At 45.4% G+C, this 23,217-nt stretch overlaps 1 protein-coding gene across 1 annotated transcript; it reads left to right on the top strand.

Moving 5' to 3' along the window:
* The first annotated feature begins 535 nt into the window (after positions 1 to 535).
* Positions 536 to 22,041, top strand: Phf7 (PHD finger protein 7). Its single transcript, XM_004661234.2, is given in 13 exon segments — positions 536 to 774; positions 2,998 to 3,107; positions 4,269 to 4,318; positions 6,415 to 6,506; positions 18,073 to 18,174; positions 18,846 to 18,970; positions 19,425 to 19,584; positions 20,236 to 20,342; positions 20,719 to 20,835; positions 21,263 to 21,365; positions 21,367 to 21,385; positions 21,545 to 21,684; positions 21,686 to 22,041. Coding segments are annotated over 12 exon segments (1,197 nt in total). The 5' UTR covers positions 536 to 774; positions 2,998 to 3,063; the 3' UTR covers positions 21,824 to 22,041.
* The last annotated feature ends 1,176 nt before the right edge of the window (positions 22,042 to 23,217 follow it).

Here is a 23,217-nt window from a genome sequence, read left to right as displayed (position 1 = left end):
ATTACGTCATCGCCGCGCGACGGCCCGCCCCCAAGCCCAGGGGCGGTGCACTTCCGCTCGCGGGTCCGCGGGCGCGCGCTCGGAGGGCGCACGCGCTCCTGGCGGGAGGCGGGCGCGCCTGCGCGGAAAGCGGCTCGAGCGCGCCTGCGCGGAGGGCGTCGTTGTGAGCTCCGCCCCTCGTCACAATACGCGTGGCCCGGCCCCCGGTCTGCACGCTGGCCTGCTTTGACGGCGCAGTCATCGCGCGGGGCGGCCGCCCGTGAGGTAGCGACCACGGCTTGTGACAACGACCAAAGCCCCCGGGAGCGCAGCGCCGGAAGCGGCGACGCGCAGCACCGTGAGCCCTGGGCGGAGACAGCTCGGGCCCGCCCCGCCCCCGGCCCGGCCCCCGCGACGTGAGCCTGGGCTGCCGCCCGCCCGACGCCCCTTGAGCCCACCCCCTCGTCTCATCTGGCTGTGACCTCCGGGGGGGACGGTGGTGGCCACACCAGCACGTATTTTCCAAATAAGTCGTTTATTCTTGCGGCGACGGCGGGACCGAACACGTTAATTTTTTTATTTTTCGTTTTCCCAGCAAGCATTTTAGCCAACACGCCTTAGCGTTCCGAGGGAGCATCCGCCGGGTTTTAGAAAGTCACGGGCTGAGCAGCTTGCACTGGCCACGTCCCCTCCTCAAATGGTTTGAAGATCGTCGCCTCTTGTAAGCACCAGTGTGCACAGAATCCCAATCAAGGGACGTCGTGGTCCAGCGATGCAAAGAACTGAAGTCCCAAGGTCTATTTCTATTGTAAGATGGTCGGGTTAGCTGCCCCACGGGGACAGCAGTTAGGGCCAGCCCGCCCCACTTTCTCCAGCCTGTCCAAATGTGGTTGTTTGTTTAAAACTTAAATGTCACACAACCACTCTCCAAGGATATTTTATTTGATTTACTTGAGAGAGAAAGAAGTAGACAGAAAGAAAAATGGGCGCACCAGGGCCTCCAGCCGCTGCAAACATACTCCCATACACATGTGCTAACTTGTGGCTTCCATGGGTCCTAGAGGAATCGAACCTGTGTCCTTTGGCTTTTCAGGCAAATGCCTTAACTGCTAACTGCATCTCCCAGCCCCCAGATGCTTTTATTGAGTAAGAAAGCAGCTGGTGTCAACTCATTAAATTTCATCTCCTGGGTTGTAAGACACTGGCTAGTTTTTGAGTCACTGAGTGACTTCTAGTACGTGTATTCGTGCTGAATAGTTGAAAGTCCTTGAAATTTATACACTATGTCTTTGGAGTGGCCTAACTCAACTCTCCTAAGAAATGCCGCCCTCCTTCTCCCAACTTGACAAAGTCCTTCCTTCATGGGGATTTGGACCTTTTTTTTTTTTGTCCCTGTTCCCTTTCAGAGACTTACCACTGGGTAAATTTGAAACCCCCCGCCAAAAAAAAAACAGGCATAGTGGTGCACGCCTTTAATCCCAGCACAGAGGTAGGAGAATTGCTGTGAGTTCAAAGCCACATTGAGACTGCATAGTGAATTCCAGGTCAGCCTGGACTAAAGTGAGACCTTACCTCAAAAAAAAAAAAAAAAAAAAGAAGGTAAATATGTCATCTGCTTACATTAGGAGCAGGAGGAATGACAAGGCGTCTTCATTTTACTTTGCTCAAATCAAGACAAGTGGGAAAGGCTTAAACCTCAGTGGCCATCTGAGCCTGGTAAAAAGTCATTTGCCCTCTTGTCTCTCACCAGAGGGAGGTGTCGCTTTTAAATAGGCCAGATCTCTGAGGCTGCCTTATTTAATGGAGTAGAATGAAGGCACCCACGCTTGGATACACAAGCTGACATGTCTCCTGAGTTCCATGTACTTAGTAAACACAAAGAAATAAAGAGTCATTTGACTGTCAAGCAGTGTTTCCAAGGTCTTACATGGTAATAGAGCAACATGAGGGCTAAGGTTGGCCTCTGGAAGAAGACAGCTTGGCTTCGACTCCCGCCTCGTATCACTAACTCGAGCCTTGGCCAAGGTGCTTACCTCTCCCTGCCTGAGTCTCTTCATCTTGAATTTTTTTTTTCCCCTGGGGAAAAGGGGCAGGGTTGGAGGTGGAGTCTCACTGTAGCCCAGGCTGACCTGGAACTCACTGTAGTCCCATGCTGGCCTCAATCTCACAGTGATCCTTCTACCTTTGCTAGGATTAAAGGCTAGTGCTAGGATTAAAAATGTACATCACCACTTCCAGCTCTGAGTTTTTTGTTGTCGTTTGTCTTTGCGGAAGGTTGTTTTGTTTTTCTAGGTAAGGTCTTACTAACCTGAGCTGACCTAGAACTTCACTTTTGTAGTCTCAGGCTGGCCTCAAACTGATGGTGATCCTCCTACCTCAGTGTGGTGGTTTGATTCAGGTGTCCCCCATAAACTTAGGTGTTCTGAATGCTAGGTTCCCAGCTGATGGATATTTGGGAATTAATGCCTCCTGGAGGGAGTGTATTGTTGGGGGCGGGCTTAAGGGCTTTATAGCCAGTTTCCCCATGCCAGTCTTTGGCACACCCTCCTGTTGCTGTGTTCTACCTTATGTTGGCCAGGGGGTGATGTCCACCCTCTGCTCATGCCATCGTTTTCCCCTGCCATCGTGAAGCTTCCCCTCGAGCCTGTAAGCCAAATAAACCTCTTTTTCCCAGAAGCTGCTCTTGGTTAGGTGATTTCTAACAGCAATGCAACCCAGACTGCAACACTCAGCCTCCTGAGTGCTGGGATTAAAGGCCTTTATCACCACACCTAGCCTCAGTCTCCTTATCTTGAAAATGGAACCAATAACTGTACTTGCCACGTGGGAGAGTTATATGTTAACAGTTCTTGGTACAATTTAATAATTACGCCCACTACTAGCATTGATGTGGAGTACATTCCTTTTAGCCCATCACATGCATTGAAAGGTGAAGTGTATCGTTCCCTTGACCGTGTAGAGCATTACAACCACATGTAAAATTAAACTGCTGACTCGCCTTCTTTACATTTATAACAGGAAGAGCCTGTATTGTCCTCACCATAGAACAGAAGAATTCTAGCTAGAAAAGACAGACAGCAGCAAATGAAGACGATAAAAGAAAAGAAGAAAAGACACCCAAGATTGAGGTAGACTAGGTGACTGACTGGAAGAGTCGGGAGAGACCGTACAGTGGCCTGTGTAGATGATGCGCTTTTTGCTCCCTCTGGCTTGCTTGTGAGGGCTGGAGTTGGACAGTGTCAAAGGAAGCTGCCCTTCCTGTCTGCCTAGCACCATCCCCAGCAGCGCCATGCTTGTGCCTGTTGTGGGACTTCACTGCCCAAGTCCATCTTGTGCCTCTGCCACTTGGTAACTGCGTGGCCCCAGGACATATGCATAATATGCATAATAATCACTCGCTTCTTTCTGTTTATTTGTTTTGTTTTGCAAGGTTGGTCTCACTCTTGTCGAGGCTAACCAGGAATTCGTTCTGTAGCTCCAGGCTGACCTCAGACTCACAGTGATCCTACTGCCGTGGCCTTTCAAGCGCTGCTATTAAAGGCGTGTGCCACCATGCCCCACAGGACTCACTTTTTATTTAGTACTCTGTAGATTCTTTGAGCTAATGTAAAGAATAGTGCAGTGGACATGCTCAGGCATCCGGAGTATGACTTCAGTGTGCTTCAGGGAGGTTGTACTCCTGAGATTCTGAGAGTTAAAAGATGAAAGTCCAAGGGGGTTTGCTCTTGCGCACATTCAATACAGGCAGCAGAGGAACTAAAAAAGACTGTTCTACTTTCAAATACTTAGTGTGAGGAGTGTGTGTGTGTGTGTGTGTGTGTGTGTGTGTGTGTATGCACATGTATGTGCCCATGCAGTACCCCGTGCACTTCCGTCAGGGATGTGCTTGCGTGCATCTGCCTGAGAGCTATGTTAGGTGTGTCACTCTGTACCTATTCTGCCCATTCTTACTGGAGCTGGATGGAGTCTTACTGATCCTGGAGTTTGCTATTTTTTCACAAGCCCTGGCAATTCTCCAGTCTTTGTTTGCCGTGGAGGCAGGTTACAGAAGATCATGACCACACCCAATTTATGTGGGTCCTGGAGATTAAGCTCTAGCCTCCTCAGGACAGGAAGTACTCTTAACCACTGAGCCATCTCTCCAACCCAGTGGGTGTGTTTTATACTGTCAAAAACATGAAGGGCCTTTAAAGGTCCTTCATCAGAAATGTGACCAGCATTTAAGGGAATGTTGTAAGGATTGTCACAAGTCCTCAAAGACCACTTTGTCCTTTTCTTCTCTCATACAGAAAATGTGCCAGGACTAAAAGGGAAACCCAGAGGAAGCCAACAGGGCCTGGTAAGAAAGATGAGGTTGTGCTCAGCTGCCGTTGAAGGCCACCCGTGTGATTCAGTAAACTTGCTTGTCTCACTGGCAACCCTACTTCCTTCCCAAAATCTCTTAAGATCCCCCCCCCAAAAAAAAATCAGTGATTTTGGTTTTAAATTTTCATGCCTGAAGTTCAAGAAAGAACTTAATTAAAGCCAGCTGATACCAAGAAATATGAAGTGTGTGGTTGCAGCCTTTGATATAACCAAAATTATATCAAGACCTGCTACCCAATAAGACCTTCATCCTTGCCAAAATGACCCTCTTCCTGATATGGAAGCTCCCTGACTCAAAATGCTTAGATTTATTTTTGTTTTAAGATGATATAAGCTGGACATGGTGGTTGCCCACTTTTAATCCCAGCATTGGGGAGGCAGAGGTAAGAGGATCACTGTGAGTTCAAAGCTGGCCTGAGACTACAGAATGAGTTACAGTTCAGCCTGGGCTAGAGTGTGACCTTATCCAACCCCTCCCCCCAAAAAAAGATGATGTAAAAGCATTCAATAGGAAACCCGAGTTAAAATTTAGAGTTTTGCAGTGGTTAGGTGCTTCCCTACAAAGCCCAACAACCCAGGTTTGATTCCCTAGTACCCACATAAAGCCAGACCCACAAAGTGGCACATGCATCTGGAGTTTGTTTGCAGAGGCTGGAAGACCTGGTGCACCCATTGGCTTGTTCCCTCTCTCTCTTTCTGCTTGCAAGTAAATAAATAAATATTTTAAAAGAAAACAAAAATTTAAGTTTGAACTTTTCCCAAGCTAGCCATATGTGGTACAGTACTCTCTAGAGTGCTGGTTGGTCAGTCACAAGGAAATAACTATCCACAGTACACTGACAGTGTTGGTAAGCTATGTTGTTGAGCAGGTGAGGTGCTGCAAGTGCGTTTTCAACAACTTAGAGAGTTGATTCAGAGAAACTTTGTAATTAAATGTGTTTTCAACAATCTTGCCAGGTTTTGGTGGTACATGCCTTTAAATCCCAGCATGCAGGAGGCAGAGGTTGGAAGATCTCTGTGAGTTCAAGGCCACTCTGGGACTATAGAGTTCCAGGTCAACCTGGGCTAGAGTGAGACCCTACCTAGAAAAAAAAAAAATGTATAGAGTTGATCTAGATATAACTTTCGTAATTAAATGTGTTTTCTACCGTTTGTAGAATTGGTTTAGACAGTAAGTCTAGACGCCTCTGGGCTCCTTCCTGTTCTTAGGTGGCTGCTCCTCTTCCATTCTTTTTGTTTATTTATTCATCTATTTGAGAGAAAAAGACAGTGAATAGGGGCATGCCAGGGCCTCCTACTAATGCAAACAAACTTAAGATGCACATGCTGGATTGTGCAACTGGTTTTATGTGGGAACTGGGAAATTGAACCAAGGCTGGTGGGCTTTTGCAAGCAAGTGCCTTTAACTACTGAGCCATCTCCCCAGCCTCTCCTCTTCATTTTGTTTGTTTGTTTGTTTTGAGGTAGGATCTCACTCTAGCCAGGCTGTCCAGGAACTCACTGTAATCCAGGCTGGCCTCTAACTCACAGTGATCCTCTTACCTCAGGCTTCCTAGTGCTGGGATTAAAGGCTATTTCACCACACCTGGCTGTACTGCTCATCCATTCTTTTACTCATTTACTTATTTTTGGTTTGGTTTTTTTGAGGTAGGGTTTCACTCTACCCCGGCCTGACCCTAGTGTTCACTGTGTACTCATAGTGGCCTTGAACTCATGCTGATTCTCCTCCCTCTGCCTCCCAGGTGCTGGGACTAAAGGTGTGCACCACTATGCCTGGCTCCTCTTCCATTCTTAATGGTCAAACCGAGCCAAGCCTGTAGTTACTTCTCTTTTTTCTTTTTTAAATTTTTACTTATTTATTCATTTGCAAAGAGAGAGGGCAGGGAGAGGGGAGATAATGGGTGTGCCAGGTCCTCTGCAAACGAACTCCAGATGCATGCACTATTTTGTACATTTGGCTTTACATGGGGTCTGGGGAATCAAACCCTTGTTATTAGGCATTGTAGACAAGTGCCTTAACTGAGCCATCTTTCCAGCCCTGTAGTTAATTCTTAATGTTCATTCTTCCAGTTTGCCAACTATGCCTTCAAGAACCTGGGGATCCTGAAAAGCTAGGAGACTTTCTTCAGAAACACAATATCAGTGTGCATTATTTCTGTCTTGTGAGTATAAGGCCTTCATTGCTTTGAATGTCTTTTGTCTATGGCTATACAGACTGTTCCTGTATCAAACCTCAATTTTATATCCCTGTTCATCTCTCTTCATTTTTTTTTGTTGTTGTTGTTGTTCTTGTTCTTGTTTTGTTTTTCAAGGTAGGGTCTCACTCTAGCTCAGGCTGACCTGGAATTCACCATGTAGTCCTAGGGTGGCCTCAAACTCATGGTGATCCTCCTACCTCTGCCTCCTGAGTGCTGGGATTAAAGGCGTGTGCTACCACACCTGGCTTATAATTTTTTTTCCTTTAAAATCTATTTTAAAAAAATATATGGGGCCGGGGAGATGGCTCAATGATTAAAGGTACTTGCTTACAAAGACTTAACTGCCCAGGTTCGATTCCCTAGTATCTACATAATGCCAGGTACACAAAGTGGTACATGTGTCGAAAGTTCATTTGCAGTGACTGGAGGCCCTGGTGCACCCATACTCACTCTCCTCTCAAATATTTTCTAAAAACTTTTAAAAAATGGGCTGGAGAGATAGCTTAGCAGTTAAGGTTCTTGCCTGTGAAGCATAAAGACCCAGGTTTGTCTACCCAGAACCCACATAAGCCAGATGTACAAGGTGGCACATGCGTCTAGAGTCCATTTGCAGTGGCTAGAGGCCCTGTCATGCACATTCTCCCTCTCTTTCTCTCACAAATAAATAAATGTAATTATTTTTTAATATTTTATTTTTTTAATTTATGTATTTGAGAGGCAGAGAGAGAGAAGGGGTAACACCAAGGCCTCTAGCCACTCCAATATACTCCAGCTACATGTGCCACCTCATACATCTGGCTTCTGTGGGTACTGTGGAGTTGAACCTGATTGCTTAGACTTTGCAGGCAAGCACCTTAACTACTAAGCTATCTCTCCAGCACTGCCCCCCCCCCAAATTAAAAAATTGAAAAGCCAGACATGGTGGAGCACACCTTTAATCACAGCACTCGGGACAGGAATAGGATGATCACTGTGAGTTGAGGCCAGCCTGAGACTACATAGTGAATTCCAGGTCAACCTGGGGTAGAGTGAGACCATACCTCAAAAAAAAAACAAAAAAACTTAAAAAAAAAAAGTTGATAATGTATGACATATTATAAAATCCTAGCTGGTTGAAGCAGTAATTAAAAGCCCTATCCCAAAATAACATACCTTATCTTTCTTCCTCTCCCTAGAAACAAATGTTGTCAACACTTGGAATGTCTTTCCAGTTATTTTCTTCCCAATGAACTGTTTTTAAAAATATTTTATTTATTTATTTGAGAGAGAAAGAGGCATAGAGAGAAAGAATAGACACACCAGGACCTCCATCCCACTGCAAGTGAACTCTAGATGCATGCACCACCTTGTGTCTTTGGCTTACATGGTTACTGGGGAATTGAACCTAGGTCCTTAAGCTTCGCAGGCAAGTACCTTAACTGCTAAGCCATCTCCATCTCTCCAGCCTCTAACGTGCTTTTTATTAGGTATAATTTGTATACTGTAAAATGTAGGGCTGGAGAGATGGCTTAGTGGTTATGGAGCTTGCCTGAGAAGCCTAAGGACCCATGTTCAACTCTCCAGGTCCCACATAAGCCAGACGCACAAGATAATGTAAATGTGCAAGGTTGCACATGTGCACAAGGTGGTGCATGTCTGTGGAGTTTGATTACAGTGGCTGGAGGCCCTGGAACACCAATTCTCTCTCACTTGCTCCTGCATAAAAACATATACAATTCTAAGTGCACAGTTTGATAAGTTTTAATAAATTATATAACCCCATATAATCACATCCCAATAAAATTAAATAGATTCCCATCATCTCAGAAAGTTAACTTTCCTGCCTCCTTTGAGTAATCGCTGTTAGTCAACAGACTACTTTTGCCTGTTATTTTACTTCATGTAAAGTGAACTAACAATTATATTCCTTCTTATCTTTTTCCCTAAAACAGTATTTTGGAGATTCATTCATGTTGTTTTATGCATCCATACCTTGTGTGTCTATTGCCAAAGCTAGTCTGTTACATGACTTGTTAAAGTTGCTCATCTCTTCTCCTGTTGATGGACATTTGAATTGTTTCCATTTGAGGACTATGAATAAAATTACTATGAACATTCAGTACAAGGCTTTTTGTAATATGCATTTTTACTTGTCTTGGGCAGATGCCTAGGAGTGAAATTAATTGTTGTTTTTATAAGTAAATATTTATGTGCCATTCTCAAATCATTTTCCAAAGTTGTACCAGTTTACACTCCCATGAGCAATTTATTCAAGTTCCAGTTGTACAATTTTGTTGCAAAACTTGGTATTGTCAACCTTTATAATTGTATCCATTCTGCTGGATGTTTATTGGAATTTTATTATGGTTTTAATTTGTACTTCTCTGAGAACTGAAGATACGAAGCTTTTTCCATGCTTATTCACATATTTTTGTTTCTGTATAAATATTTTTGTATGTGTTTAAAACTAGACTGCCTTGTTTTATTGGTGTAAGAATTGATTATATATTTGAATACAAATTATTTTTCAGGCACATACTATATATATTTTTCTCCCTAGTTTTTTTGAGAAGGGGTGGTTTCAAGGTAGGGTCTCACTCTAGACCAGGCTGACCTGGAACTCTGGAACTCCCACTCACAGCCATCCTCCTACCTCTTCCCCATGAGTGCTTGGATTAAAGGCATGTGCCACCATACCCAGAAGAATTATTTTCAAGCAGAGAGAGACAGAAAAGAAAGAATAGGCATGACAGGGCCACTAGCCACTGCAAGTAGACTCCAGGTGCATGCACTGCGGTGTGGATCTGGCTTTACTTGGGTACTAAGGAAGCAAACCTGGGTCACTAGGCTCTGCAGGCAAGCACTTTAACTGCTGAGCTATCTCTCCAACCCCTAGTGTTTCTTTTTTTTTGTGGGGGGTGTTTTTTTTTTTTTCAAGGTAGGATCTCGTTCTAGCCCAGGCTGATCTGGAATTCACTCTGTAATTGAGGGTGGCCTAGAACTCATGGCAGTTTTCCTACCAGACCTCCCAAGTGCTGGGATTTATTTGAGAAAGAGAGGGAGAGAGAATGGGCTTGCCAGGGCCTCTAGCCACTGCACATGATCTCCAGACGCAAGTGCCACCATGTGCATCAGGCTTTATGTGTGTTCTGGGGAGTCGAATCTGGATCCTTAGACTTTGCAGGCAAGCACAAACACTAAGCCGTCTCTCCAACTCTAAGGATAAGTTTTGTTGTTGTTGTTTGTGGTTTTTTTTGTTTTGTTTTGTTTTTCCCAAGGTAGGGTCTCACTCTAGCTCAGGCTGACCTGGAATTCACTATGTAGTCTCAGGGTGGACTCAAACTCATGGCAATCCTCCTATCTCTGCCTCCCGAGTGCTGGGATTAAAGCCACCATGCCCAGTTTAAGAATAAGTTTTTATTTTGATAAGATTGTGTTCATCAGTATCTTTCTTTTATGTTTAGCACTCTTACTGTGTCCTAAGGGTCCTTTAGGACCTTTGAGTTACTTAGGTGCCTTTATCCAAATATAGGTATGTGATCTAGATGGTCTGTTTATGTCACTGATCTGTATGTACCTATCCATATACCAGTACCACACTGTATTAATTAATGTGGTTTTACAGTGTCTTAAATACAGTGGGGCTGGAAGGATGGCTTAGTGGTTAAGATGCTTGTCTACAAAGCCTAATAACTCAGGTTCAGTTCCCCAGAGCCCATATAAGCCAGATGCACATGATGGCACATGCATCTAGAGTTCGTTTGCAGTGACTAGAGGCCCTGGCATGCCCATTTTCTCACTCCTCCTTCCTCCCCCACTGCCTCCCCCCCCCCCGCTCATGTACTCATTCTCATAAATAAGTAATTTTTTTAAAATTTTATTTATTTATTTATTTATTTATTTATTTGAGAACGACAGACACAGAGAGAAAGACAGAGAGAGAGAGAGAGAGAGAGAGAGAGGGCGCACCAGGGCTTCCAGCCTCTGCAAACGAACTCCAGACATGTGCGCCCCCTTGTGCATCTGGCTAACGTGGGACCTGGGGAACCGAGCCTCGAACCGGGGTCCTTAGGCTTCACAGGCAAGCGCTTAACCGCTAAGCCATCTCTCCAGCCCTTTTAAAAATGTTTTTATGAAAGAAAGAATTGGCATGCCAGGGCTTCTAGCCAATGCAATTGAACTCCAGACACACATGCCACCTAGTACACATGTGCACCCTTGTACACTTGCATCACCTTGTGCAGCTGGCTTACAATGGACCTAGAGAGTTAAACACGGGCCATTAGGCTTCACAGGCAAGTGCCTTAACTGCTAAGCCATCTCTCCAGCCCATAAAAAATTCAAAACAAAATTAAATATGGTAAGCTTTATAGTCTTTTCCAAGATTATTTTGGCTATCTGTTCCTTTCTTTCCTTTTCTAAATTTTTATTAAGGTTATCAACTTTTCCTTTTTTAACAAATATCTACAGGGCTGAATGTGTGGGCACATACCTTTAATCCTGGCACTCATGTGGCAGAGGTAGGAGGATCCCTGTGAGTTCCAAGTCAGCCTGGGCTAGAGTGGAGACCCTACCGTGGGGGGAGGAGTTGCGAAATGACCTACAGGGATTGTAATTAGGTTGTGCTGACTTTACCTTTCAGTCTGAGAAGCATTGATAGAACCTGGAATCCACTGATGTGTGATTTCTCCACTTAATCTTTTAAAATTTCTCAGCAGTGTTACATAGTTTTGTGGTTTTGTTTGTTTGTTTGTTTGATATTAATTTATTTGAGAGGGAGAGAGAGAGAACGGCCACACTAGGGCCTCTAGCCACTGCAAGTGAACTCTAGATGCATTAAGCCACCTTCTGCATCTGGCTTATCTTGGAACTGGGGAATCGAACCTGGGTTCTAAGAAGTCTTACATATTTTTGGTTAAATGTTTTCCTAAATATTCTGTGGTTATGTTGTTGCAAATGATATTTTTAAGTTTCATTTTCAATTTTGTTGCTAGCATATAGACATGCAATTATTTTTGTATGTTGACTTTGAATCCTACAACCCTAAATCCACTTATTTGTTCAGTGGTTGTATTTGTTGTTTTTTTGTTTTGTTTTGTTTTGTTTTTTTAGGACTCTCTTGTGTCCAAAGTCCAAGCATGTGAAAAAAGACAATTCTAACTTCCTTTCCACCTTTTGGTGCTCTCTCTTCGTTCTTTCTTCCCCTCACTCTCTATTTCACTCATTCATTCTCTACTTATCTCTCTGTAGCTCTTTGCATATGATTGTCTTTCTCTTTGATTTTTTTTTTATTGTTTTTTATTTGATAGAGGCAGAGAGAGGGAGAGATTGAGAATGGTATAACAGGGCCTCCAGCCACTGCAAATGCACCCCAGACACCTGCACAACCTTGCATATCTAATTTACGTGGGTCCTGGGGAATCAAACTTGGATTCTTTGGCCTTGCAAGCCAAGTGCCTTAACTGCTAAGCAATCTCTCTAGCCCCTATCTTTCTCTTTGAGAGAGAGTCTCATGTAGCCCAGGCTGACCTCAAACTCACTCTGCAGCCAAGGTGACCTCAAACTTCTGATTTTTCTTGCCTCAAGTTCCTAAATGGTGGGATGGTGTTTACCACTGTGCCTAGTTTTTTAAAAATTAGCGTGTGTGTGGACGTGCCAGTGTCTCTAGCTCCTACTTATACCACTTTTTGCATCTGGCTTTATGTGGGTACTTTGGGAAATTGAACTCAGGCCAGCAGGCTTGGCAGACAAGCTGAAGCCACATTCTCAACTCTGATGTCCAGGTTGTTTTTTTTTTTTTTTTTTTTTATTGAGGTAGGTTTCACTCTTGCCAGGCTAACCTGAAATTCACTGGGTAGCCTTGAATTCTTAGCCATCCTCCTACCTCTGCCTCCCCAGCACTGGGATTAAAGGCATGTGCCACCATGCCCAGCCTGATGACCAGTTTTTATGGGGTGCTGGGATCAAATGTAAGGCCTCATGCTATCTACCACTCTACATCCCCATTCCCCAGTTTTTGTCTTTCTTTCTTCTTGCTGCACTGGCTAGGACCTTTAACCTAATGTTCAACAGAAGTAGTGTAAGCAGTCATCCATACCTTGCTCCCATATTCAATGACAGCATCCAATTTCTTACCATTATAAATGACACTAGCTTTTAATTTGGGGGGAGGGGTAAATTTTTTATGTTTTTTATTAACAACTTCCATGATTATAAGAAATACCCCATGGTAATACCCTCCCCCCCCCCACTTTCCCCTTTGAAACTCCATTCTCCATCATATCCCCTCCCCCTCTCAATAAGTCTCTCTTTTATTTTGATGTCATAACCTTTTCCTCCTATTATGATGGTCCTATGTAGGTAGTGTCAGGCGCTGTGAGGTCATGGATATCCAGGCCACTTTGTGTCTGGCAGAAGCACGTTGTAAGGAGTCCTGCCCTTCCTTTGGATCTTACATTCTTTCTGCCACCTCTTCTGCAATAGACCATGAGCCTTGGAAGGTGTGATAGAGATATTACAGTACTGAGCACTCCTGTCACTTCTTCCTAGCACCATGATGCCTTCTGAGTCATCCCAAGGTCACTGCCATCTGAAAAGAGAAGATTCTCTACCAAAAGTGAGAGTAGCATTAATATAAGGGTATGAACATTAAGAGAAGTGCTTATTGGGCAGTTTGATAAGCATACTATATACATTTAACCAAACAGCAGCAGATGTTACACCCCCTAGAGCTCATGACTACCCCGGTTTTAAATTTTCATTATCAGGGATGTATTCCCTCACATGGAGCAGGCCTCCAGTCCAATTAGAGGGCAGTTGGTTTCCACCATGACATACATGCCACTATTGCACCCATTGGCTCATTTGGCCTGGCTGCCAAAATATAAGGCTTGCAGAGTCCACTGTTGAGTATCTTCACTAGTGAACTGTATGCAGAATAGCTTCTTCCAGCTTTCTGTCAGCTGGGTTTACATGGAGGAGGTTATCAGCTCAGTTCCAACAGGATTTTTCAGTGGCCTTGCAGCCCAAGTATGTGGAGTCTTCAGTCAGAAATAGGGTTTTGTTTTATTTTTAAGGTTTCTTATTTTCCCCCCCCCCCAAGGTAGGATGTCACTCTAGCCCAGGCTGACCTGCAGTTCACTATGGAGTCTCAGGGTGGCCTCAAACTCACAATGATCCTCCTACCTCTGCCTCCCGAGTGCTGGGATTAAAGGAGTGTGCCACCATGCCCAGCCTTGTTTTTAAGTTTTTCAAGGTAGGGTCTTGCTCTAGCCCAGGCTGACCTGGAATTCACTATGTAGTCTCAGGGTGGCCTTGAACTCATGGCAATCCTTCTACCTCTGCCTCCTGAGTGCTGGGATTAAAGGCATACACCACCACACCTGGCTACATTAGCTTTTGTGTGTGTGTGTGTGTGCGCACGCGCCTTGTGTTGCGTCTTTGGACTTTGTCAATAAAGGAAAGTGAAAGAGAAAACCTCAGAGAACCCTTTCAAAAAAATAAATAAATAAACATCTGGGCATGGTGGCACACACCTTTAATCCCAGCACTTCGGAAGCAGAGATAGGAGGATCTCAGAGAGTTCAAGGCCACCCTGTGACTTCATAGTGAATTCCAGATCAGCCTAAGCGTGTGAGACCCTACCTCGGAAAACCAAAAATAAATATTCAGAGGCTGGTAAGATAGCTTAGTGGTTAAGGTGCTTATCTGTGAAGCATAAGGATCCAGGTTCAATTCCCCAGTACCCACGTAAGCATATGCACAAGGTGGCACCAGTGTCTGGAATTTGTTTGCAGTGGCTAGAGGCCCTGGCATGCCTATTCTTTCTCTCTCTCTCTCTTTCTCACCTCTTTCTCTCTGTCTCACTCAAATAAACAAATAATAAAAAAAAATTTTTTAATAGGTGCACAGGGATGGAGTGATGACTTAGCAGTTAAGGCGCTTGTCTGCCAAGCCTAAGGACACAGGTTCGATTCCCCAGAACCCATGTAAGCCAGATGCACAAAAGGTGGCTCATTCATCTGGAGTTCATTTGCAGTGGCTAGAGGCCCTGATGCCCATTCTCTATCTGCTCCCCCCTCAAATAAATAAAAATAAAAATACTAGCCAGGCTTGGTGGTGCATGCCTTTAATTCCAGCTCTCAGGAGGCAGAGGTAGGATTGTCATGAGTTCAAGGCCACCCTAAGACTACATAGTTAATTCTGGGTCAACCTGGGCTAGAGTGAGACCCTACGTTAAAAAAAAAAAGTTTTTAAAAAATATGCAAGGGCTGGAGAGACGACTTATCAGTTAAGGAGCTTGCCTGCAAAGCCTAAGGATTCAGGTTCACTGCCCCAGTACCCATGTAAGCCAGAAGCACTAGGTGGCACATGAGTCTGGAGCTCATTTACAGTGGCTGGAGGCCCTGATGCCCATTCTCTTATCTGCTCCCTCACTTTCTTTCTCTCTCTCAAATATATACATATTGAAAAAGAATACTCAAGCCAAGCGTAGTGACACACACCTTTAATCCCAGCACAGGGAGGTAGAGGTAGGGGGATTGCTATGAGTCTGAAGACACCCTGAGACTACATAGAGAATTCTAGATCAGCCTGGGCTAGAGCATTCCTTACCTCGAAAAACCAAGATAAATAATTAAATATTCACTATTTTTCTCATTACACATTTAATTGAACTACTACAAGAAGCCCACCACATTTCCCAGAAACAAAAGGCCCTTTAAAATGTGTTTTTAGGGCTGGAGAGATGGCTTGGCGGTTAAGCGCTTGCCTGTGAAGCCTAAGGACCCTGGTTCAAGGCTCCATTCCCCAGGACCCACGTTAGCCAGGTACACAAGGAGGTGCACACATCTGGAATTCATTTGCAGTGGCTGGAGGCCCTGGCGCACCCATATTCTCTCTCTCTCTCTCTCTCTCTCTCTCTCTCTCTCTCTCTCTCTCTCTCTCCCTCCCTCCCTCCCCCCCCTTTCTCTCTCTGTTGGTTGCTCTCAAATAAATAAAAATAAAATATTTTAAAAATGTGTTTTTAAAGAAAAGTACAACATTTTTCCCTCTTCTATTAATGCACAATGGCCATGGAGGATTTAAAAATCCTCTTTAACTTGCTGTAATAAAACTCTGAAGAAAAAATGCTGTGTACTAAAGGGCAGTCACTACTAGATGGCTCATGGGTAGAGTGCTTTCCCCACAGCTCAAGAGCAGCTAAGTTCAGATCCCACATTTTCAAAAAGCTTGCAGTGGGTTGGAGGAATGGCTTAGCAGTTAAGGCGTTTGCCTGCAAAGTCAAAGGACCCAGGTTTGATTCCCCAGGACCCATGTTAGCCAGCTGAACAAGGGGGCACATGCGTCTGGAACTCATTTGCAGTGGCTGGAGGTCCTGGTGTGCCCATTCTCTCTCTCCCTCCCTTTTTCTCTGTCAAATAAATAAATAAATAAAATTTAAATTTTAAAAAGCTGGAAACTGTAGTAAGATTCTGTAATTCCAGTGTGGTTATGGCAAGAAGAGAAACAGAGACAGGAGCATTTCTCAGAAGCTCACAGACAGTAGAGCAATGAACAGGAGACCTTGCCTTAAATGAGGCAGAAGGCAAGGACTAACCAGACAGTTGCCCTCTGACCTCCACATGTATACATGGCATGCATGCACCCATACTCACATACCCTAAAGAAATTAATTTTTTAATTTTATTTATGAAAAATGGAAAGAATGGGCACACCAGGGCCTCCATCTACTGCAGATAAATTCCAGATGTATGCACCACCTTATACACCTGGCTTACGTAGGTTCTGGGGAATAGAACCTGGGTCCCATAGGCTGTGCAGGCAAGCATGTTAACTGCTAAGCCATCTCTCCAGCCCTTATTTATTTTGTTTGTTTTGTTTTAGGTTTTTTTTTATTTTAAAAATACTTAACTATTAGAGAGAGAAAGAATTGGAGCCCCAGGACCTCAGCCACTGTAAATGAACTCCAGACATATGTGCTACCTTGTGCATCTGGCTTATGTGGGTCCTGGGGAATTGAACCTGGGTTATTTGGATTTGCAGGCAAGTGCCATAACTGCTAAGCTATCTCACTAGTCCCTTTTTTGTTGTTTTGTTTTGTTTTGTTTTGTTTTGTTTTGTTTTGTTTTGTTTTGTTTTGTTTTGTTTTGTTTTTTTGAGGTAAGGTTTCACTCCAGCTCAGACTGACCTGGAATTCACTATGTAGTTTTAGGGTGGTCTTGAACTCACAACAGTCCTCCTACCTCTGCCTCCTGAGTGCTGGGATTAAAGGCATGCACCACCACACCTGGCTTTTATTTATTATTTTTCATACAAGGTCTAACGTTTTGCAGAGCGGTCTCAAATTTGCCATGTAGCTGACCATGACCTTGAACTTATCCTCCTGCATCCACCTCACGAGTATTAGGATTAAAAGCGTGTACTCTACCCCTCTTAGTTTTATACAGGCCTGGGATTGAACCCAGCCTTTGAGTGTGGTAGGCCAGCACTCCAGGATGTTTTATTTTTTATTTTAAATACTTATTAATTTGTGAGGCAAGAAACAGAGAAGGAAAGAATGTGTATGTCAGGGTCTCTTGCCATTGCAAATAACTCCAGATGCATGTGTCACTTTGTGCATCTATCTTTACATGGGTACTGGGGAAGTGAACCCAGGCTCAAGAAATTAATTCTTTTAAAAATGTAAATGGAAGGCTGGAGAGATGGGTTAGCAGTTAAGGTGTTTTCCTCCAAAGTCTAAAGACCCAGGTTCAATTCCCCAGTGCCTACATAAGCCAGATGCATGAGGTAGTGCATGCATCTGGAGTTTGCTTGCAGGGTCTAGAGGCTCTGGTGCTCCCATTCTCTCTGATATTTTTGTTTTTTGTTTGGGGGGTTGGGGGAGAAAGAGGCAGAAAGTGAGAATGTGTGTGCCAGGGCCTGCAGCCCCTGTGAACAAAGTGCACACGCATGCGCCCCCTGTGGCGCTTGTGCAACATTGTGGGCTCGTGTCCCCTGGAGATTCAAACATGAGTGCTTAGGCTTCGCAGAGAAACACCTTAGCTGCTAAGCCATCTCTCCAGCCCCAAATATTTTTTTCCAAGACATTTTTAATTGAAATGGAGCTGGGTGTGATGGCACACCCCTTTTATCCCAGCACTTGGGAAGCAGAGGTAGGAGGATCACCATGAATTCAAGGCCACCCTGAGACTATATAGTGAACTCCAGGTCAGCCTGGGCTAGAGTGAGATGCTCCCTTGAAAACAACAACAACAAAAACTCTTAGACATAAAGAGCAGTGCGGCAAAAGGCATAAGAATGTGGGTTTTAGGCGCAAATGTAGAGGCCGTCTCTGCACCTTCTGGCCATGTGAGCCCACTGGCCACGTTGCTAGCCACACCACCCCAGTGGTCTGTGAGATAAGGGTCACGGTAGCTTCAGCGTCAGAGCTCTTGTGAGCACTAAATGACTAGAGAAGGAGCATGTCCCCATGTTCTCTTTTAGCTCCTCACCCTCCACACTATTTTCACTAATAATCAACATTGACAGCTTGGTTCTGCTGCTCTCCCAGATCCTATCTAGCAAGCTGCCTCAGAGGGGCCAATCCAACAAGGGTTTCCATGGATTCCTACCAGAAGACATCAAAAAGGAGGCAACCCGGGCTTCTAAAAAGGTTAGAATCCCTTGAAATGGTGCTTTGAGATAAGCTTCTCAAATGGTTTCACAGTCCTTGGGTTTTGTTTTTGTTAATTTTTATTTATTTATTTGCAAGGAGAGAGAGAGAGAGAGAGAATGGACACACCAGAACCTCTTGGCACTGCAAACGAGCTCCAGATGCATGTGCATCTGGCTTATGTGGCTACTGGGGAATTGAACCCAGACTATCAGACCTTGCAAGCAAGCACCTTAACCACTGAGCAATCTCTCCAGCCCTCACTATCCTTGTCTTTGTTCCTTCCCTAGCCACTAGTTTAGAAGTAAAATGATTTTTGGATTTCTCAACTGGTCTATCAGGTTTTTGAGATTTTATTTTTGTGGCTCTGGGAGTCAAACCAAGGCCTGCACATGCTAAGCCAGTGCTGTCCCGCTGGGCTTTACACCCAACTCTTGTCTGCGCAAGACACGTTTTCCTCTGGGATGTCGTGTCCTAGGCGGGGAGAGGAAACCACACCCTGGGAGACAGAAGTGCTGCGGAAGCTGCGCTCCCCTCCGGGCCGTGCAGCTCGTAGGACTGCTGGGGAGAGGGATGCCTGTGGCTTCACTGCATTTCCAGCCCAGAGAAGATGAGCCACAGTGTGTCTGCTTATCTTTCTCGGTCACAGAACATTGTGATCTCATTTGCAGAACTGCTTTGTGTGCAAGAAAAGGGGAGCTGCTATCAAGTGCCAGGAGGATCATTGCGTCAGAAACTTCCATCTGCCTTGTGGCCAAGAAAGGGGTTGCCTTTCACAGTTTTTTGGAGAGTATAAGTGAGTAAGGAAAGAGAAAGTCGGGCTGCCCTTGCAACTTGCTACTTAGCCACTAATGACATCAGAACCCAGTTCTCACGGGCTTGTTTTGATTCACCAGCAAAGCTCTCCCTCCATTCAATAGTGGGAAACAGTGTCTTGACTTGGAAATTCCACAGGGGTTTCTCCTTGCTTCCCATCCCCTTCTTCAATTACAAACAGCTGGGGTTCTTCGACAGCTGCTCAGAACTGAGTAGGGCTTTCAGGAATGGGAGGCTACAGAGATGGTCCCAGGAGCTTTGCTCAGTAGGAGAGCAGCCATGAGAAGGCATGACTGCGCTTCACCATGCTTCTCCTCCCCAGAGTGTGGAAGTTCACTGAACACCAAGCAGATGGCGGTTGACCTTCCTAGGCTAGGCAGTTGGGAGTTGGCATCAGAGATAAGCCAGAAACCAAGTCTGTTTACCCACCACAGATCATTTTGTGAAAAACATCGCCCAACACAGGACATCCAGCAGAGGAATGTGAGGGAGAAAAGCTGCATCCTGTGTTGTGAAGATTTATCCCAAGCGAGTGTTGAGAATATCCAGAGCCCATGTTGTAGTCAAGCTGTCTACCACCGCAAGTGCATCCAGGTGGAGCCTTCTCTGCCCTGGGGGACCTCCACAAATGCCCTGCTTCTGCGCCTGCAGTCAGGGCGCCCAGGAATGCTCAAGCGTGTCTTGAGCTTCAGCACTGCACTGTAGTCCTATGTGCAGGACCGCTTTGGATTCTGTAAGAGGGCCACCATCCCAGTCTCTGGTCATCCTTGGCCTATCACACCTCATTTGTATAAGATTTAGACTGGGACCAGGCATGGTGGCCCACATCTCTGATCCCAGCTCTTGGGAAGCAGAGGTAGGAGGATCTGCTGTGAGTTTGAGGCCACCCTGAGACTACATAGTGAATTCTAGGTCAGCCTGGGCTAGAGCAAGACCATGCCTTGCAAAAATGAAAACACATATCGACTGGAGAAAAATCCTGAGAATTGCCAGAGCAAATGGGAACATCCCAGAATAAGTCTAGGATCCTCAAAGTAAGCCTCATTGTCTGGGATGAAAGTAAAAGGGATCTTGACCCCAGAGATAACAGTTGAGGCATTCCTGAGAACTCCAGCACATTTGCCCCCAGGCCTGATACCTGCCTTTGTAGTTCTCATCCCACATAAACTGCCCAAGTTGAGTGGGATTGGGAAGAAGGTGGTTCATGTTTTCACAAACACAAAGCTTTTCATGTTTCCCTTGCAGAAATATGCCCACACGTCAGCAAAGCATTTCTTCAAGTGTCCCCAGTGTAACAACAGAGAAGAGTTTCCTAAAGAAATGCTAAGAATGGGAATTCATATTCCAGACAGGTAGTGGACGCCACAGCAGGAACTGAGCTAGGGAGTGGGTTGTGTAGGTTGTATGTAGGAGGTAAGCAAGAAGGTACTTAGGAGAACTCTGACAGGCAGTGAAGAGGGAGGATGGGGAAGTGCCTCTCCATTGTCGACGGGGAGAGACAGGCAGCAGGCATGTTCTTGAAGAGGTGCATGGAGGACCAGAATTCCCTGGGCATGGGTTCTTGAATTCCAGAGTGGAAATAAGGAGCCACTTGCCCAGCCTTGTGAGCAGTGTTGAGGCAGCCTGTGAGCCCTCTGTACTTAGCCTGGATTCTTCCTAGCTCCCCTCAGTAGACAGAGGCTCCATCCACAGGTTATGTGTCTCTTACCGTTTCTTTTCCCACTGCAGAGATGCTGCCTGGGAACTCGAGCCAGGGGCTTTCTCAGAGTTGTATCAGCGCTATCAGCATTGTGACGCTTCCACTTGCCTGTATGAACAAGGCAGAGACAGCTTTGAAGATGAAGGGTAGGAAGAAGCTTCCTGTTAGAAAGCTTTTGTCAGTACCAACTTAAACATAGACAGTTGTTAGTGGTGAGAAGTCCACTCTTGTCTGTAGCTCACAGGGTAACCCAACTACCAAGTCCTATTCTTGACGAGTCCTGGCTCATGTGTGAGTGGGCAGGCCTCTTCTGCAAGGTCTGCTACTTGTGCCCAGTGGACAGACAGGGCCATTTTCTTTACAAATCCTTCATGCCAGGGGCTGTGCCTGCTTACAGGTTCTTGGGTTCAGCGCACAGCATCTTGGAGCCATAAATATGTGATGGGTGATATCTATAATAAAAAAAAACCAGGAAGCCCTCCTGTATGACTGAGACAGACCCACAGAGCTGACATCCCAGAGTGGCACTTAATGTCCTGCTTCTCCCTACATCACTCCTTGGCTCTTCCACAGGAGGTGGCGACTTATTCTCTGTGCTACATGCGGGTCCCGTGGAACCCATAGGGACTGCTCCTCTCTTAGATCAAACAGCAAGAAATGGGAGTGTGAGGAGTGTTACGCCTGCTTCAACCACAGGTGTGGACAGAGGGCTGGGCGAAGACGTGGGGTGGGGCTGGGAGATTTGTCTGCCACGGAGAGAACTGTAGGTGGAGTCCTTAGCTTGGGAAGCAAAGCAGCTAAGGAGTTTAAGGACTTGCCCCCAGGAGAAAGGACTGAATTTTTCTTTCACCACAGATCCCATCCCTGAAAATTCAAGTGACAGCCCCTGTTCCAGCACCTTCTACCCCCAGGAGCATTTCTGCAGGACCACCAGCATGGAAGAAAATCCAAGATCTTGGACTGATTGTCCAGGGCCTTCCCTATTAGAAAAACCAGGAGTCCTCTGGTGGCCAGATGGGCCACTTATGGTAGTCCTTGGGAGTCAGACTCAGCAGGAGCTGCAGGAAATCCAAGCAATGCCCAACCCAAGGGGGTGAAATGGTGCTTTGGGAAGATAGCGCTTTGGGACAGTGACACAAGGAAAGAGCCAGCAGGGAGACTGCAAGCCAAGTAAGTCTCAGGGAAGGGTGAGAGCCACGGAGTCCACACGCCCACAACCCAGCATAAGGGCACCTCTGCGCTTTCTCCTCCGTTCTCTCTTCCACCAAGACTCTTCCACCTTCCATCTGGTTCTCATATGTCTCTTCTTACTTCACTCATTTTGTACTTTGCAAATAAAGACTTTCTCTCCACTGGTGTCCCTTGTGAATTCACTCTGGAGATTGGTATACTAAAGAATCTGGAGGGTTTCCAAGGCTCAGGGTCCATTGCAGAAGAGGTGGCAAAAGAATGTAAGAGCCAAAAGAAAAAAAAAAAGAATATAAGAGCCAAAGGAAGGGTACGACTCCTTACAATGCAACTGTCCAGACAGAATTTGACCTCAATATCCATGACCTCGCAGTGCCTCGCAATACCTTCACAAGACCCTCATAATAGGAGGAAAAGGTGATGACATCAAAAAATAGACTAGTGGAGAGAGGGAGGGGGTATTATGGAGAGCAGAGTTGTGAAAGGGAAAGTGGAGGGGAGGTAATTAGTTTATTGTCTGTAAGTATAGAAGTTGTCAACAAAAAAATTATACATTAATAAAAATCTGAGGTTGTAGGGATGGCTTAGTGTATTAAGGCATTTGCCTGCAAAACCAAAGGAGCCAGGTTCAATTCCCCAGGACCCATGCTAGCCACCTGCACAAGAGGGCACACATGTCTATAGTTTGTTTGTAGTGGCTGGAGGATCTGGCATGCCCATTCTCTCTCTCTCCCTCTTTCTCTGTTGAATAAATAAAATATAATATTAAAAAATCTGGAGGGTAGACTGAGGGACCAAGAAAACTTGTTCTTCTGATCCATAAAATTTAGTCACTGTTGAACTTCTAACATAATAGAGATGTGTTTTGGGGAGGGAATTGGCTTGCAAGGAAATTGGCACTCCAGAAGTATAGAGCTTCAACCTCGTACAAATAAGTGTACGAGTGCCCATCAGGGAGGGGAGCCAGCATAGCAGTCCACTCTGGACAGAAGGTGCCCTGGTGGCAAGGCTGGGAGCCTTAGACTCGAATGTGCCAGAGACCACCATGCTCATGTGGGGCAGAAGAGACTCCACTCCCTCCGAGCAGTGGCCTTACTCCAGTCCTCACAGCCCGGGCCTAAGGGCTTCTGTACAGAGTAACTGAATTTGCATCCCAGGATATTCTCATTAAGCAAGGCAAGCTGGAATGGGAATCTGGCAAGAAGCCTGGGAAGAAATTGAATAGAGTCTATCTTACATTTGCATGTTTTTAATGATTTCATGGGATTTGGGATAGTGGGCGAGACACAGAACCATAGCCACAGTGAGTCATTGTCACTGCTGGCAGAGGACAATGTTCT

Source organism: Jaculus jaculus, chromosome 16, assembly GCF_020740685.1.
Source record: "Jaculus jaculus isolate mJacJac1 chromosome 16, mJacJac1.mat.Y.cur, whole genome shotgun sequence".
NCBI classification, from domain to species: domain Eukaryota; kingdom Metazoa; phylum Chordata; class Mammalia; order Rodentia; family Dipodidae; genus Jaculus; species Jaculus jaculus.
The sequence above is the reverse complement of the archived record's forward strand: the minus strand, read 5'-3'. Positions and strand labels throughout refer to the sequence as shown.